The sequence below is a fragment of the Agelaius tricolor genome, unplaced genomic scaffold (assembly GCF_023055355.1).
Source record: "Agelaius tricolor isolate 1412-34295 unplaced genomic scaffold, bAgeTri1.0.p SCAF_9, whole genome shotgun sequence".
Taxonomy (NCBI): Eukaryota; Metazoa; Chordata; class Aves; order Passeriformes; family Icteridae; genus Agelaius; species Agelaius tricolor.
Window position 1 is genome coordinate 14,921,223 of NW_027269269.1, and position 18,291 is coordinate 14,939,513.

Here is an 18,291-nt window from a genome sequence, read left to right on the forward strand (position 1 = left end):
TAGAGATGGCCTCATTAGGCTTCTCCATTGTCAGACAGGTCTTCTCCATGCCACCAGCAATTCTGGGTCACGCTTCAGAGAGCACATTCTATCCTTGTGCATCAACGCTTTGCATTTTAGTGCTCTTCTTGTTGACTAACTCTGCACCATTTCTAAGTTTATTTTCTTAATGTCTTACAGAGGCCCTCTGGGGGAAGGGTAACACTAGCCCACACCCATGGAGGGGAAGACCTTGAGCTGCAAACACTGTGGCAGTTTTCTGCTCCAGCTTTGTTGTGTTTGACTTTTGAGTATGCATGTGGAGTGGATCTGGACAAGCTCCACTCTGCCTTCCAGTAATGGTGGAACTGCTGCAGGGATTTAATGGGAACCAGGATTTGGAAAAGCCCTAGGCTTCCTCCTCATCCATAAATTTAGATATATTTCCTTGGCTGTCCTTTGCTGGAGCTGTTAAGCTAGAGTTTGCTGTTCCCTGGGGCCTCATATTGGCATGGTTTTGACAGGGCAAAGTGTAAGCAGGCAGGTCAAGAGTAAAAAATAAAAGATCAGGCTGAATTTGGTCATCTTTTCCACCAGTGTGCTGTGGAGAAGGAGGAATCACACAGGTGTTGTGTGAAGGAACAGGCAGTGGTGTGGCTGCACGTTCCCATTGCTGCTGCTATTGGAAGGACTCAGCATGGTGGTGATGCTCAGCTCAGCTCAGCTCAGTCAGCCCTCCAGGACAGGTGACAGGGCAGTGCCAGCCATCAGCATGAGAGGACTCCTGCCCCCAGCACCCCCATGGTCCATGCTTTCCCCCATGTTCCCTGCTTAGCCACTGGCTGCTGGCAGCCAGGGCACAGCCTTGTCCTCGGCACTGGGCCGCGCTTTCCCCGGAGACTCTGCTTCCTGCAGAGCTGCTCTCCCCTCTACCCCCTGCCCACTCTGAGGAAGGGCCAGGTCCCCAGGAATGGGATCCTCTCTGCTGCAGCCTTTCCCATGCGATGCTGGGAAGCAGATCCTTTCTCAGCTTATGCTCCAGTGTATCTCCACTGACATCTACTGGGGCTTGTTCTCACTTGCAGTAGTACAAGTGTAACATCTAACCCCACAGGGTTTTCCTTAATGTTTTACAATATTCTGAATGTGCCTGAGTGTCAGAAATTGATTCCTGCAGAGATGGCCATGTTCCTGACTGTGCCTTAGTTCTAAATAGCTCTTTTTTATACTCGTTCTGTTGCTGTGGACTTCCCAGGGAGGTCCCAAGGTTTGCCTGCTATTTTGTGATATCAAGTTTAACACTCACTTTAAGTCTTGGACAGACAGGATGGTTTGCAAGAACTTTCCTTTCTTCTCTCTGTATCCCTCCATATCTCACCTCAGATACAGACCAGCCAATCTGGCTCTTACTAATTACTTAGGGAAGGAGTTATCTGCAATAGCAGCACTCATTCTCTTTGGAAAACAGATAGACCAATGTGTTGAAGGATGGCTGGTTTTTTCTTGCCATGCTGAGGAGTTCCCTGCCCCAGCCTGACTTTGTGATTCTTTTAGAACTGAAGCATAATGATTAGCCAGTTCTTTACATGAACCAGCTGTGAACCCTTCTCCACAGAGATACTCCGTTGTTCTGTGCTCAGAAATTGTAATTATCAAATAAATATATTGAGCTAAGGCCAAGGTACAGTAACTTTATTACTTGAGTAGTGGGGGTGAGATGCAGTTTGGGAGACTGGAGGGATTAGAAACACATTGGAACAAGAGAGGAGGATTAGGAGTGGCAGAGCTGAACAGAGCCCTGCTGTTAGCCAAAGCTGCAGTACAAGTGCAGGGGATGAGTAATGGCACACCCAGTCCCACAGGTCTCTGCTCTGCAGACTGAGTCTGCCCCCTTTCTTTCCATACACACCACTTGTCAAATTCCTGCTAGTGACACCTTAAAAAAGTACCTAAAGTACCTCCCTCTGTTGAAATCTCTCAAGAGCATTTCCCACTTAAATAGGTTTGCAAATACCAGCATTTGTCCCATCAGACTTCCTGACAATTGAAGGGTATAAAGCAGTTTTTCCTGGGTCAGGACCAAGAGAAACAAGATATTTCTCCAGTTACATTTCAGTCTTTTCAATACTTTCCAGACATCTATCACTGCTAATGCTATGACCTGACACTTACACCACCACACTTTAATGGTTTCACTTCTGGTTTTTTAACTTTGATCAGTTCCCCACTCCTGCCCACACAGGGATTTGGGGATTTCTGTGCAAAGTAAGCCTTGGAGATAGCGTGTGAACATGTATGAGTGTACACACAGATGTTCATACTCTACTGCATGTCACAAGCTTGGCATTGCTGACAGCTGGGGGACCCTGGTCTCTTCCCATTTCTTTGCAGCTCAGACTTACAGAGTGGAATCTCTTCCTGCACAGATTAGATGTCTGCAGCAGAAGTGCCTACATGTATTCCAGTTACCTTGTCTCTCTAAAAAACATGTGGTGGTAGTGACTCTTCTAGGGTGTATTTCATTTGACCCAGTTCAGGTGGCTGCTTTAGCATAAGCAGATCATACATGTTTGTTCAGAGTCCCATCCTCAGGATCTGTCATGGCAAGCCAAGCAGTCCTGCTGATTAAGACTCACCCTAACACAGAGAATGAGCATGGACTGGTTATGTGACACCCATAAAACACAAAATCTAAAAACTAGACAATTATCCAGTGTTCTTTTAAATTTCCTGGACGTTCATTATCTTCCTCTGTAATTTTCCCAGTCCAGTGGAATTTCACCAGGCAAATACACTACTCTAAAGAGAGCATTAAAAGGCAGAGATGTAGTGCAGGAGGAGCAAGAGGAAATCCTTTGTACACTTCCTTCAGCTATGTGACATGTTAATACTGAAGCAACATGGTGCTCAGTGGCTGGTTCCCTCCCCATCAACTCCATTTTAAACTGACTGAGCTCAGATGGTCTGGGTTTGGAAATGTAATGGTAAAAACTTTTCTGAGCTGATGAAGGGAATTCATCCTTGGTGCTGAAGCGAGTGTCTCAAGTGATGCATTGCAAAAAAAGAAGTGTACAAAGTTATCAACCATCAGTCTAGTCTGGTTTGTGTTTAAGGCATGAATGCTTGCAGTGACCTCATGAAGTCATGGATGCTTCATCCCTGGAAGTGTTCAAGGACAGGTTGGATGGGGCTTGGAACAACCTGATCTAGTGGAAGATATCCCTGCTTGTGTCAGGGGAGTTGGAACTAGTTGGTTTTTGAGGTCCCTTCCAACCCAAACTAGTCTGTGGTTCTCTGAAGTGATGCTGCCATTCTGTACCACTGTGCCAGTGTGGACACCACATCTGTTGCAGAAGTGTGGCTGCTGTCACCTCTGCTAAACCAGAATCACTCTTAAGAGAGGCTGATTATTAGCTTTTGGAGAACTAAAGTCATCTGAGTTATAATCACAAAATGTTTCACATTGTATGGACAAATCCTTCTGGTCTGGCCTATAAAGATTTTCTTTGTCAGAGTAGTGTATATAGGTTCCCTAAACAAGAGAAGTCAATAAAAGTACTTCTTTGACAGAGTACTTGTGCTTCCACTATATTTCCTGCTTGCTAGGAAATCATAAGAGTGTGAATCATTCCCCAGTTATATACCAGCAGATTCCTAGCTTGTCTGTGGCTTTTGCACTAAAGAAAAGGAGCAGGTAAAGCTGAATTTGTTTTGTGGGTCCTTCAGAGATGAGGCAGCTCCATCTGCTGGTGTCACTGCTCGTGCTCACATCTGCTCAGGAGCTGCTGGTTCCTGATGCCTTGCAGCACCCCAGGCCCTAAGGACCCTGCAGGGAACCTCAGTGAAGCACTGGCTACTTAAAACCCTGAACCACTGGCTGATTACATGGGCAGCAAAATAGGAAAGGCTGTAAATCTTCTGAAATCAGGTGTAGTTGCCTAAAAGTGGTCACTGCCTGCCCCAGCCATGACCACCCCCACAAGACTCGTTACTTGTTACTATTAAGTCTCCCTGATTCCTCACAAAGCTTCTAAAGGATGGAGAGACCAGCACTAGAGCTGGGAACAGATCAAAACTCTAGGGAAAAGCTGGGAATAGATCAGGGCATCTCCAAACTGATATTCTTTCAAATGCTAAGGAAGAATATTAGTCAACTTTATGATTGACTAATCATAAAGGATTATGATTAGTCAATATCATAATCATAATGATATTGATCAGGATATCAATATCCTTATCAATATCATTGATATTGATGGATCCTTCCAACTTTCCATATTCTGTTATCAAACTTCCACCTTCACTCCCAGGTCCCCTTTAACATTGCATCCAGCTTGCCCAGGTGAGCTGAGATAGCACCAGTGCCTGAATCCTTATTAGCTTGTGCCTTATTTATTTCCACCATATATCTTCACCTGGGACAGGACATCAGATGAATGTTGCATGTGATTTATGTGTGAGTTATGTGGGGTAAAGGCAGGTTATTCAGTCTGGACGTTTGCCCCCCTTAATGCATGGCAAGCTGTAGATATCACAGTGGCTGTTACAGCAGCACTCTGCTCCATTTGCTGCATCGTTCCTCACTAATCTGGGACCAACTCCTGTTCTCAATGACTCCTTAATGTTTAGCAGCAGGATGTGATGGCTGTGAGTCAGGGTACCAGGGTGTTAGAGGAGTACAAAAATGGTGATGCTGGGCTGTGAAGGTAAATAGGAGAAGAGGATGGTAATTCCATAATCACAGAGGATTTTTTGGAAAGGGGACCCAAGTTCAAACCACTGCTCTGCTACAGGGGTCTTATGTGACCTTAGAGAAGTCAGGTGCGTCTTAAACCCTTGCAAGTTAGGTATTAACTTCTTCCGACATTCTAGGATTTGGTGTCCCTTTGACTCTACATGGAGGAAAATTTGTGTTCTCCAGCCTTGCAGGAGAATTTGAATGTTAATATTTCAGGATAAGGAAGGTGCTCTGATCCTTCAGTGACAGAATCTAAGAGAATGATTCCTACCACAAGGTTTCTGACAGAACATCTGCAGGGTAGACAGTGCATTTGCCAGGATGTCCATCTCATGGTGTTTCTCTCTTTCAGGCACAGCATCTGTTGCAGTCGCTGGCCTCATTGCAGCCTTAAGGATCACAAAGAACAAGCTCTCTGACCAGAAGTTTGTTTTCCAGGGAGCTGGAGAGGTAGGAATATTCCTGAGCTTGTACCTTAATATGCTCCATCTTCACATTTAGAGAGAGAAAAGTCAACTGTGAAACTTCCTGCAAGGCTTGGCTTCATGAGGATGAAGCACAGCAGCAGGTTCCTTGTCACTGGGCAGGATTGCACCCTACAGGTGGATCTTGCTGCTGTGTGGAAGTTACCAATGGTCTGTCAGTGATTTTTTGGCCCACGAGTCCTGGGCAGACTCTGTGGATACTATGAGGCTGCCCATGTGTCTAAGTACCTTCAGGGGGCTCTAAGTACCTTTAGGGAAGTTCCTTATGAGGCAGGAATATGAAGGAGGCTGGTTTGAGTTCTCGGGGTTGATGTCTAGGGTAAACCAGAATTTCTTTAGCAGCAGAGTCCAAAGGACTCAGACTCAAAGAACTGTAAGAACACAGCCTTTCTGTCTGGAGCCAGTCATAGTGCTCCATGGCAGAAGCCAGGTCACCTGTATGGCACCTTGCTCAAATAGAGAGGAAGAAGAAGAACCCTCCAAAGCCTGGTCCATGGACTAAAGGTGTTGGTCCAGGACCTGTCTCAGCTCTCACCCACCTGTGAGACTTTGGGAAGGTCTGTTATTACTTGTCTATCCCTCACTGAGACAAAGATTGCTCTCTGTCTCTCCGCCCCTGCTGCCAGATATGCCTGTGCTGGTCCCCATCTCTGTGGCACAGAGCCCCTCCTGCCTTGTTAGTCCCCATCTGGGCAGCAGGGGCATGGCTATAGGACCACAAACACACAGAATATCCAGGGCTGCTTTCCCAGGCAGGAATGGGAGAAGGCTTTCCTCATGGCCATATTTCAGATGCAGCAGTCTCACTTGGATTTGAGTTCCTCTGTACTGGCATTGCCACCAGCATTTTTTAAGTGTTTCCCTCCTTTCCTTCCCTGCAGCAGCTGGTTTAAATTATGGAGACAGCCCCTTCTTCAGCCTCATCTGCAACCTGCTCTGCTGAATGATTGTGAGGGTTTTGATTTATGGCAGCACCTACAAAGCTAAAATCAGCCCCATGCCTTGGCACTGTACAACAGAAAGTTTCCCTGCTTTCTGCAGTGCTGGGGGATGATCCAACCCACCTCTCATTTAAAATCTACCTCCAAAAGATAACAACATCCCAATAAAGTGTTTATATACTGTGTTCCAGGCTGCAATGGGCATAGGTCATCTCATCCTCATGGCCATGGAAAAGGAAGGAGTTTCACGAGAAGATGCCCTCAAAAAAATTTGGATGGTGGACTCCAAGGGACTGATTGTGAAGGTGAATTTGTGTCCAGAGCTGAGCTCCACTCACCTGCCATCCATTGCCAGCTAGAGAGGCCAGAGCAGGCAGATACCTTGGACCCTGCTCAGCCCTGAAGTAAAGGCTGCAGTTTTATTGGTGTCAGCATTGCTGACACTCCTGCTTTCAGAGGAGGTCTCATGGTGGCACGTGTGCCAGCAGCACTGGCTGCCCTAAAGGCAGCACTTCAGGCTGGGTCTCTAAAGTGGAAGGATACCCTGCTGGCCATGGCCTCAAGCAGTGCTGGCAGTCTTGCACATCATATGGGGCATTATCAGAGAAAAATTCTGCAAGCTTTGTGGCCCAGCCTGGCCCAGCCCCCTTCTGCACTCCCTGTGTCCCCAGGGCCTCTGCCCTTGTCCCTCCTCAGACTGGAGGAGACTTGTGCTTTATGTACAAGTGAATGGGAGCCAGGTCCTTCCTCCACACAATGTGCTTCAGTGGGTGAGAGGAGCAGAGGCCAGCCCAGTGTGACATTACACCAACTGCTCAGTGCCTGACTGGCTGATGCTGAGGTCCTGCTATGTGGAATCTGCTTGAGGTAGAGAGCTGAGAGACAAAATGAGCTGAAGATGAGTTACTATGTTTATGTGTCCACCTTTTGCCAACAGACCAAAGTTTGATTCCTTTTTCCTCACAGGGCAGGAGCCACCTGAACCACGAGAAAGAAATGTTTGCCCAGGACCACCCCAGTGTGGACTCACTGGAAGAGGTTGTGCAGAAAGTGAAGCCTACAGCAGTTATAGGTATGGTTCATTTAATATGACCTTTTCATCTCAATTCAATTCTTAGGAAAGTTTCTGTCTTTCCTCTCCTTTTGTTCTCCTAGTCAAAACAAAGTGAGCTTTTTTCACCCCCATTTTGTCAGTTGAGTTCTCCGTATCCTTTCTGTGTTAACTATGGGGCACGGGCATCCTCACTTTTGGAGCTGTAGGAATTCTTTTAGACAGGGCTTTAGAGGGAGGTGTTGGGGGAGGCAGGATCTGGAGCTCTCAAGCAACAAACTTGGCCCTGTCAGGCTGGGCAGGATGAGGATGACAGCAGGCACCTCAGGAAGGTCTTTGGGAGTCAGAGCGCTGCAGTCAGGCTGGCCAAAACACTGGGGCCCACTCTGCCTGGAGGAGCAGAGGGCTTTATTTTGAGACAGGCTTTAAATCTCACTGTCATATGAGAAAGTAACAGTGCCTGTTACTGCATCTCCAGAGATGAAGCCATTTCCCTCCCACAGTTCATTCACCAGTCCCAGAGGGAGCAGCGCAATGCTCTGAAGTTGCACGCTGGGAAGGCACCACTCACTCTGCTGTTGCTGTTCCAGGTGTGGCGGCTGTTGCAGGCGCTTTCACTGAGAAGCTGCTGAAGGACATGGCAGCCTTCAATGAGAGGCCCATCGTGTTCGCCCTGAGCAACCCCACCAGCAGAGCGGAGTGCACAGCGGAGCAGTGCTACCGCATCACCCAGGTACTGCCTCACCTGGGACCGCACCCTGGTACTGCCTCACCCAGGTACTGCCTCACCTGGTACCGCCTCACCCTGGTACTGCCTCACCTGGTACTGCCTCACCCAGGTACTGCCTCACCTGGTACCGCCTCACCTGGTACCTCACCCTGGTACCACCTCACCCTGGTACAGTGGCTCAGCACGGGGAGCTTGGGGCCTGGCTGGACCCAGGACACCACAGCGGAGCATGCTGGCAAACAAGTGACAGCCTCTGTCCTTCCAAGTTTTCCAAGAGCAGACTGGGGAAAGCCCTGAGCAACCTGGTCTGGTTTCACAGCTGACCTTGCTATGAGCAAGAATTTGGGTTCCAACCAGCCTGAATTACTTTGTGATCCTCTAAAGAAAGTGCTGGCCTCTTTCACCCACATGTCTGAGATGTCCCATCCTCTCCCGTTTCTGTCCCCTGTGTTACCCCAACCTAGTTGTTTATGTAACTATTTCATCACCCAACTTAGACCCAATGTCACTGAAGAATTACAGTCATGTGGATTGACTTGGCTTGAGAGAGAAGCCCTTGTCTCACTCTTTCCTTTGCCTTCCCCACCACCTCCCTAAGGCCAGAGCAATCACACAGCCCCAGACCTTTATCCCACGAGTCTCTTTATAGTCCATAGATGGTTGATAGAGAGGTAGACAGACTCCTCAGCAAGATCAGAGCACTTGCAGTACAAACATATGCTCAGTGCTTGGTAGCTCTTTCCATGGCCCTGATCCTGCCTCTGGGGGTGTGGGTCCTCCCAAAGTGTCAGCTGGAGGTGGCTCTGGTGGAAATGCCTCTGCTGACTGAGTTTTGGCAACTCTGTCACCAGTGTCCCCTGAGCACAGGTCATGATGAGCAGCAGAAATATCTTCTGAACCTGAATGCTTTTTTCTCTCTCTCTTTGATCAGGGCCGGGGAATATTTGCAAGTGGGAGTCCATTCCCAAAGGTAACCCTGCCCAATGGACAGACCTTCTTCCCTGGCCAAGGAAACAACGCCTACGTCTTCCCTGGAGTGGCTCTGGGAGTCATTGCCAGCGGGGTCCGGCACATCTCCGATGAAATCTTCCTCATCACAGCAGAGGTTTCCAACTGATATTTCACTGATCCTGTAGAAAAGATAAGAGGCACATGTATCTACTTCAGGTGTTTTAAAGAACCTGGCCCAGGACAATGTGTGGAGGGGAAATGGCTCAGCCTCAGCAAAAAGCTGCAGCTTTCTCCTGTCTCAGGGGAAGCTCATGCTTCCATTACACCTGCAGAAGTGCAGGAGCCATGACAGGGTTCTCCTTCTCCACACCTGCTGCCCTAACACAGCACTGCCCCACTCTGGCTGCAGTCTGAAGTCTGTGATGAAACGTGTAATACACACATGTGTTTGAACAGGTCATGAGTTCCCACTCAGGACTAGTCCCAGCCCTGATGCTGCTGAGGATTCAGCCACATACCATGTAATGTGAGGGAATGTGGTGTTTGCTTGAGATCATCCCTAAAAACTACCATCCTCTTCTTTCTAGACTATTGCTGCCGAGGTGACAGAGCAGCATCTTGCAGAAGGAAGGCTCTATCCCCCCTTGGACAGCATCAGAGAAGTGTCTCTCAAAATTGCTGTGAAAGTGAGTATTTCCTTTCTTATTTCCACTTTTTGTGGTAGGAAGGGAAGGAATTGCCCTAGCATCATTTTTGGTTTGTGTTTTTTTAATTCAATTTATTCTATAATCTAAACCAGTCATTCTCAGGAATTCTGGCCATAATTGCTGCTTTTATTTCTTCCATCATTAAAATGCAAATGTGAAAAATACATTCTGATTCTGGGTGCCTCACAGCTCACAAAGCTCTGCTTTATTGCTTGAAGCTGTGAGTCTTCAGCACGTCAAAAAATGAGGTTTAGAGTGAAATTCAAACATGACTCAAATTGCCAAAAGATTTTAGGTTCCAAATTGCTATTTTGGAACCTTTCCTCATGTGTTTGGTAGGGACCTAAGTACATAAATATGTACATAAATACTATTCCAGATCTGGACTTGCCTAATTACGGCTTTGGTGCCCTGTATACATCAGATCTGTGATTCAGAGACACCCACTGAGAATCTCCTTGGCCTGCTCAGGGCTACTGATGGATCTTACAGGTGTGAGCAGAGCTGGCCACAGGGCTGCTCTCCTCCTTCACCTGCACACCCCAACCATTCTGCCAGGGCAGGGGGTGCTTTTCTTACCAGCCACTGCTTGCAGGCAGCTTACATTCCCTCACCCAACTGAGGGTGAAGTGCAGCTGACTCACAAAGAGAAAAAAGCAAGAAACTGCACAATTGTGAGAGGAGGAAAGAGGGAAAACACAGACAGGGCCAAACTGCAGTTGGTTTGAACTTCATAACGTGCCAGCATTGTTTCAGCAGCTCATTTTGCTTATCTTTTTGCAGATTGTTGAGTGGGCCTACAAGCATGGCCTCGCTTCTTTGTACCCTGAGCCAGCAGACAAGGAAACCTTTGTGAGACAGCTCATGTACAGCTCTGACTACGATTCTTTCATTTTTGATGACTACAGGTGGCCCCCTGCAGCCATGGAAACACAACATATATAATGTTTGTGAGAATTGTTCTGTCATTTCTGCCATCAGTTCCTGTGGCCCATGTCATTGCTGATATAATGCACCTCCAGGCTTGCAGAATGATAAAAGTAAATTAATCCAAGTTGTTTTTTACTTGCCACTGATTTTTGTCTGGGGGAGCATGTCAGTAGGGAATAAAATGGAGTCCAGGGTGGGCAGTGGGTAGTCCAAGGAGGGAGACAGACTGGCTGCAGCCTATCCCAGTCAGTCAGCACTGCTGACTGCTCTCAGCTGCCTTGGGATAAGCTACCTGGGCCACCTCAGAAGCACAGAATCCCATTGCTACTGGGAGTGCCTTTAGGAAGCTCAAATGCACGTGGCCATCCCTCACACGAGAGCCAAGCTTTGCCTGTGGCTCTCTGGATGTAATGGGAAGTGTGTGCATTGCCTTGGGAGAGTTGCACACTTGGGAAGCACTACTCTTTTCTGCTTCTGAACTCCTGATGTTGGGGAGTCTCAACCAACCCCAACTGGTGCATGGGTCACACAGCCTGGCACTGTCATCTGCTATACCCCATGGAAACAAACCCCAAAACCTCCCACAACCCTGTGGGGACAACAGAACCTCTCCCCTCCTCCCTTCATGTGGCCCTGAAGAAAACAAGAGTGAAGGGACACGTAGGGGACAGCCAAGCCAGAGAGCAGGACACCCCCAAAACCACATACAGCCATCACAATGGTGCAGCTCCTGATGGACATGGCTAAGGAAGCACTGCCACCAGCCAAGGGCTCCCCTGAGAGTCTCTCTGTGTCACAAAGTTCCAGAGAGGTCTCCCCCAGCCTTGTGACATTGTCATGCCTCACCAAATATTATCCCAGCACGATGGGTGCTCCTGAGCATAACTGGGAAAGAGCATAGGCATTGCTGGCAACTCTTCCAGCACACACTCCCTGTGCTGGTGGGGCTGAAGAGAGGGGGGGCTGAAGGGCAGGTGTGCTCGGGGGAGCACAGCAAGTTGGGTGGGAGCCTTTTATGGGAGCAAGGCTTTGCCTGCCCTGCCCTGTGTTCCCACCGTGTAGGATTCAAAGGGAGCCGCTGGAGGGCTGCAGAGCACTTCCATGTGCAGCCTTTCCCCAGGAGAGAAGGTCCTGTCGGCAGTACCTCGCATTTTACCAGGGACTTAAGCAGTGGCAGTCAATATTCTTCTCCAGTCTTGTCCAGTCTTGTCCAGGAAAAGTCTCCTGCAGAGGGAATACTTACTGGAGTTGGAGCTGCTGGGTGCCTGCCCTACAAGAAACATCGACAAGTAAAAGAGACTAAATTGGTGTAGGGAAAACTCAAGTTGAATAGGGTGGGACTTTAGCTCCTGTGTTTTGTTCTCTATTTTAAAGCAAGGATATTTCTAGCAGCTCGTTTTGGATTTCTCTGTTCCCAGTTTTTCTCTCAGCAGCAGGAAAAGTCTCTATTCTTAAATTGTTCGTTTTTCCTTCCTTTGAGAAAGGAGGTAATTTGAAACTAGTGATATAACTAGCATAAACACAAGAAAAATATATCAATACACACAATAATTTAGCAATTAATTTAATACCTATTTAATACCTATTTCAAGCTCAGAAACTATTCTTGTTTCATCCAAACATGATGGCCTGGCAATTTCCTGATACCTGAATTACCTCTGCCAGGAAAAACCTTCACTTCTCTTTGCCTCATCACTCATGTATCTCCTCTTATTTAACAAAATTTCATCTTATTTATAATTCCAGTTGGTCTGGATTAGCCAGGTAGCATTTTTCCTGTAGTAAAATATGTTCTTCTTCCCCTGGCAGGGCCCATCTGTTGGCCAAGACAGCACATTGCTTGGAGTTGCCACAGGCTGTAGCACTGGCTTTTCTCCAGGAGCATCCAGGAAGCAGTGTGTGGCTCTGACAACCCAAGGGGCTCTGGACAATACAATAAAAATAAATTATATTGAAGTCAGGGCCATCCTCCTCTGGCCTGAGTTTTTACCTCAGACCTTGTGCCTGGTGTTCTGTCAGCTGGCTCTAGGCATTAAGGGTCATTTAAGCCATAAAAAGAATTAACCACAGACTTTAGGAAAAAAGTCAGGATGTCTGGCCATCACATTTGTATTAGGAACACCAGGCATGTTTTTACAAGTAGCCACCCCAAATTAAGCCTCTACCCTTTAAGTCATGTTCTGAGGCTTCTTCCTCACAAGCCCCGACTTCATGTGCAAATGGGAGACATTTGTTCTGCTGGCACTTCAAGGGTGTGATGACCTTTCCATCCTGAAAGGAAAATCTTGATAAAATCACTAATTAATGACTGAGCTTGAATCATTTGTCCCAGATATGTGGATAAACAAAGAAGCTAAAGGTCTGGCTATTAAACAGGAAAGAAAGGTTTTTCTTCATAGAGCGAGCTGTTCAAATACCTAAAATGGTGGTAATTGATTTATATGCAATTATTGGAGTGCACAGAAGCAATTATAGCTGTTATTTGAAGCCCAGTTCTACTGTGTGGTGTTTCTATGCAAAAAAAAATTATTAGTTACCCACTGATGAAAAATGGTGGTAGAAGGATGGAATTTCTCCTCATTTAAACTTCATACCCAATTTTACCCCTCTGATCTCTGCTTTCTGTACCTTGAGAATAACAGGGCTGTTTACTCCAGACCTAGCAAATCTAGCTGACAAACCACTGGCAGGGAAGAGACTGCTGGCATGAGATGGGGATTTGATCACAGAACTGTAACACTGCTGGTATTATTGAAACAAGATCTGCCAGAGGCCAGCTCAACTCACAGTCATCCAGGGCTGGATTCAGTCAGCAGTCAGAGCACTAAATGTTATTTAATCTGTAACTCCTGCAGATAGGTCTGGAAAGTCACTGAGATGTCCAGAGATCTCACAGACTGACTATGAACCTCCATCACCTTTCAGGGTGCTCAGCCTCAATACCCAAAGAAACATTCTGGTGAGCTTGAGAGGTGAACACATCAAAGAGAGATGGGAAGAGAAGGAAATAAGAATGTCATGCTAAGGGAGGGTCCAGGACAGCTCTCAGTGCCACCCTGGAGTGTTTGTCTGTCACCCCAGAGCAGAGTCCTGAGCACACCTGACACAAGCTCAAGCTCTTTGCTATGAGGTTTGGAGGACAGAAAGGGTCATGTCTGCTACATCATTGAAATGAGTCATGGGAATCAATCCCTATAAGTTTCTCCTTTGCTCTGTGGTACAGAAAAGCCTGTATCACATTCTGCAATTAAAAAAGGGACAAACTCTGGGCCACCACTTCTCCTGTGACACCATCCTTAGTCCAGCAGCTTCTCAGGCAGGATTCCTCTGATTGAAGAGTATTGTGGCAACATCAAATTAAAAATCCTTCACTGAGCTTTCACCACAGTGGAGGTACAAAGGGTTGAAACTGTGGACCTCTATATTTCATGAAGCCAAAGAAAAATAAACTTAGTAACAATTATGGCCAACTTCTCCAAGAGAGAGTAATCTGTATTCCCCATCTACAGGCACCAGTAGAGTGATTTGTCACACAGTGTTTTAGGTTTAACTCACTCTCAGTCTGACAGGAGATTTGCTTCACTTAGTTAGCTGTGGCTGAAATGGCTGAGCTGAGCTCCAGCCATTCCTGGGCTAAGCCAAACTGCCCCCACTTCACTCCAAACCCTCCTGGATGGAGGATGCACTTAGGCACTGATCACAGGTTGTAGAGACAGAGGCACAGGTGCAGTTCTCTTCAGCATGTAGCTAAGGGATGGCACCTACAGCAAAGAGACAGGGCAGGAAATGGAGACAGTCACCTCTTCATCTGGCACAGCAGGATTTGCCAGAATTTGTGCAGCAGAGCCCACAGAATGAATTACAATTAGCTGCTAAGGCTGGGGCAGTGTAAAATGCCCACCAGGAGACATCCTAGCACACAAAACATGCACTAACAGGCACACTAGAGCCCCTTACTACAGATGCTGAGTCCTCTCCTCCCTCCTCCAGTGCAGACCAATCCATATTTTCTTATATGCCCAACTTTGTTGGGGAATACCTGGAGGGAGCACAGGGTAAATCGTGCAGTTTTAGCTGCCTCTGGGAGGGTGACACAGATTGTATAACTAAGATGTGATTCCCCCATTTTAGAGAAGGAAAGATGAAGGATCATTTGGGAAATGCTGCCTATTCCTCAAATCCCACACTGGCCAGTTCAAGTAATTAAAAAGATATTCCACTGACAGCAATGCAGTGACATTGAGTCTGTGACCTCTGCACAACCGTAGGTCTGTGGACCACAATCATAACAACCCTAAAGAAAAGGCTTTGACAGCACATTTACATTTCATATGGAGAGGGTCCAAAAAGCATTAAAGCCTGAAAACCTGCAGGCTGGTGAAGTAGTTATTTGTCAGCAAGGGAGGGGATAATCAGGGTTACAGTGAGGTATTGAAAAATATATTATAAAACATCTTCATCATTCATAGCATCGCCTTTCAGCAATCTCCTGCCAGTATTTACCCACACAGAACTGGGGAGAGAGCGCTCATGATCACACACTACTTTTGGCTGGTTTTGTAGATGTGTTACAAACACCACTGGATTTTAAGGAAGTGTTCACCAGACTCTTTGACTGACACAAAGCTATCCTAAAAGCATTCCCTGCTCTCACTTCATATAGTCAGACTTGTAGGCTTGAACTCTCACAGTCTCATCTGAATTTCTTGCACATCTCTACAGAATTGCTCCACCACCCTTTTCTTCCTGTTGCCAATAAGTACAGAATGACCTTCAGTTTTTGCACTGTTGCCAAAAGCAGTTTATTTAGAAAGTTAGAAAACAAAAAGTGTTTAGAATAAACTTCTGTATCTTTTTCACTAACATTTTGATCAACTATGTAAGCTCAACGAAAATGACTCATCATCAATGGCTGGGCTGTACTAGGCTCAGGCCATGAAAGAGTTAATGAGCCTGTTTCAAAACACTTTAAAAAAAGGAATTTTTCTGCTTTCTGAAAGTGGCTTTGGAATAGACCCAGACTATTTAAGTCACAAAATACTGAGACACAGACTCAGTAGTAATTACTAATGGTAAACCCTTACTTGTCAGTAAATCACCATTACGGAAAGGTTAAGATTCCCTCATTTAAAAAAAGAAGCAAGGGTTCTTGTCATCCCCCTTTATCCTCTTTGACCATATATGAAAAATTATTAACACGTGTATGCTTTCCCATCAAAACCTCCAGTAACATCAGGCAATATGTGTAAAATACACCAGCAATAAAATGGAGTTTAGTGTATCTGAGGAACTCAGTGCAGGCTTTGTAAAATTAAAGTTTGGTAGTCTGACCTCAATCCAACCAAAGAGAACCCATTTCCTTTCAAAGGGAGACACTTCTTTTAAGACAGAAAAGCTTAAAAGAATCAGCTTTAGTCCTTAGGAACAGACTCCTTATAAAAGTGCATCAAAAAAACCAAAATATCTTGCTCAATTACAAAAGCTTTTATTCTTGCAGATGCTTAAGATGATGATCTTCAGTGTTTCAGAGGGGAAAACAATTTCCCAAGGGTGTTTCTGAGCGAGACTGTGAGGTGATGTTTTCAGTGCCTGCACTGTTCAAGCTGGGGGAAACCATCCAACAAAAAGAGCCCACACATGCACAAAGGAGATGAGAGATGCAGCCTCACTAGATGGCAACCCCTGGGCTGTTCAGGTGCCCTCACCACCTCCACAGTGTGGAGAAGGGCTCCAGTGTTCCTCAGGAGTTATACAGAAGTTTTTGTTTGGTCTGTGTTGGGAAAAGCCTTTCCAGGCTCATCAGACTTCCCATGCCAGGTACTCCTCAGATACAAACACATCCTCTGGCAGCAATGTAGCCTTACTTAGAAAAACACTGATTTCTAGATTTCTTTTTTTTCTTTCAGTGCAAGCTATTATTTGAGCATCCCCCTTAAGGAACCATAGCAGGTTAGAGGCTAAGCTGAAGAGACTTGTGCAGCTGCTGCTCAGTCAGCCCACAGATTCCCAGAGCCTGACCCAAAGTTCTTGCAAGCCCACAAAGAACCCTCCCAAGCTGGCAGCACTGGGAATGAGCTGCCACCCCAGCCTTGGATCAGCCCAGCTCTGCTGGCACCCACAGAGCTGATTCTCCCACTGGCTTCAGACAAGGTCTAACCCAAGAAGGCTGATTGATGCTCAGCTTCTGAGCACCACAGGTCACCACCTACAAGGCGGTGGTGACCTGAGCAAAAACCACCAGCTGCTCAGATTTGTGTCCCTTCAGCGCTACTTGGAATAAGAAGGTGAGGTCTGTGGGCAATCAGACTAGTCAGGTTTGCAATGTCTATTCCAGAACCAATGCCTGAAAACCTCTTTTTGGCTTTTTCTGAGCAAAATCTCACTGACACCTGTGAGACAGCTGACAGGATAGGCAATCAAGTCTTCAGGATTAGATCCCCAGTTGATACACATTTTCCTACTGAGCTTACGAGATAATAAATACATCCTAAAACTGGTGGGTTTGTTCCTTACCTGGGACCACTGCATTATCAGTTCCTCCATCATTTGCCTGGCCTGCTGAAAGCACAAATCTTAGGTGCACAGCTCAGGGGAGAAAAATGGGCACTGAGATTATTGGCACAGCATCATCAAGCTGAAATAATTCTGAGCAGCTATCAAGACACACTGCAAACTCACAGGCTTGAAGTAGGAGCTAAACAAAAAAATAATCCAACACATCTCCACCTGAAAGAACCCCCTGGCTGGTCTTGCCCAGGTAGCCTCAGACGCAGTTGGATGCAAGCTCTGCTGGGAGCTGGCAGTGTGCAGCTCACTAATGCAAGCTGGGAGGTTTGCCAAAGTGAAGAAGGCAGGACAGAGCTCATAGAGCAGAACGCTGTCCCATCATCAAAACCAGCAGCAGGGCAGGATTAACCTAATTTGTAGCTACCTTGGCTGGACAGGCTGCCCATTGATCCTCATACACACTCTCGAGAAGCTGAGTGAAATAAACTGCTGCAGAATTGTTCTTGAAAAGTGCATTTCCTCAACAGCACCCAGCAATCAAACGCTGGAGTGTTGTGGACATTCCTCCATGGTGGTTCCTTTCCATACAGCTTGTGGACACTTGGGCAGCTTGTGGGGAGGAAAGAGGAGGCAGCAGTTACAGCTCTTGCTTATAAAAGTAAAACATTTGCCAAAACAAATTATCTCAATTTATCTCCAAAATATTTTGCTTCACCTCTCCACACTTCCCAGCATGCTGACCCCAAATCTCTGAAAAGTTAAGTCTGGGTAGAAGAATGAAAAAAAATTGCTTTACTTTCCACACTATCTTTTAAAATACAGAAGGCACAAGGATTTGTCACCACCACCGAGAGTAAAACCCCAGACTGAGGGTAAAACCCCAGGCTGATCCCTATGTGGATCCCGTTTAAAAAACAAACAATCCACTTGGGGCTGGCAGGGAGCCAACGGCGGGATTGCCTTTGAAAACTTGCATCTCAATAGGAAACCTCCGAGTATTTTGATCTGTTTTCATAACTGTAACAATTTTCATCCCTTGACTTTGTAGCGTATTATCGCTCCTTTCTTTCTACTAAGTTACAGAAACAGACGGTACAAATGAAGGCCAAACAAGCACGGGTCGCTGTGGATAAAATGCACCATTTCAAAAGATCTAGAAAAGACAAAACCCGCTGCCTGTCTTAACTCCTGCCAAGAAACCATTACAGAGGATGGAGGCACGGTGAAAGCCCCCTGAACGCAGCGTCTCAACAGCAGTAACAACCACACATC

General features: G+C 46.5%; 1 protein-coding gene across 2 annotated transcripts in view; it reads left to right on the plus strand.

Annotated features, from left to right (window-relative positions):
- ME3 (malic enzyme 3) overlaps positions 1–10,647 on the plus strand; it is a 118,101-nt gene extending 107,454 nt beyond the window's left edge. For both annotated transcript variants that reach the window (XM_071432814.1, XM_071432813.1), the window contains exons 8-14: positions 5,070–5,167; positions 6,335–6,448; positions 7,110–7,215; positions 7,785–7,927; positions 8,856–9,029; positions 9,463–9,561; positions 10,366–10,647. In XM_071432814.1, the coding sequence (XP_071288915.1) occupies positions 5,070–5,167; positions 6,335–6,448; positions 7,110–7,215; positions 7,785–7,927; positions 8,856–9,029; positions 9,463–9,561; positions 10,366–10,527 (896 nt within the window). In that variant the 3' untranslated portion in view covers positions 10,528–10,647. The remainder of the gene's footprint in view (positions 1–5,069; positions 5,168–6,334; positions 6,449–7,109; positions 7,216–7,784; positions 7,928–8,855; positions 9,030–9,462; positions 9,562–10,365) is intronic.
- The last annotated feature ends 7,644 nt before the right edge of the window (positions 10,648–18,291 follow it).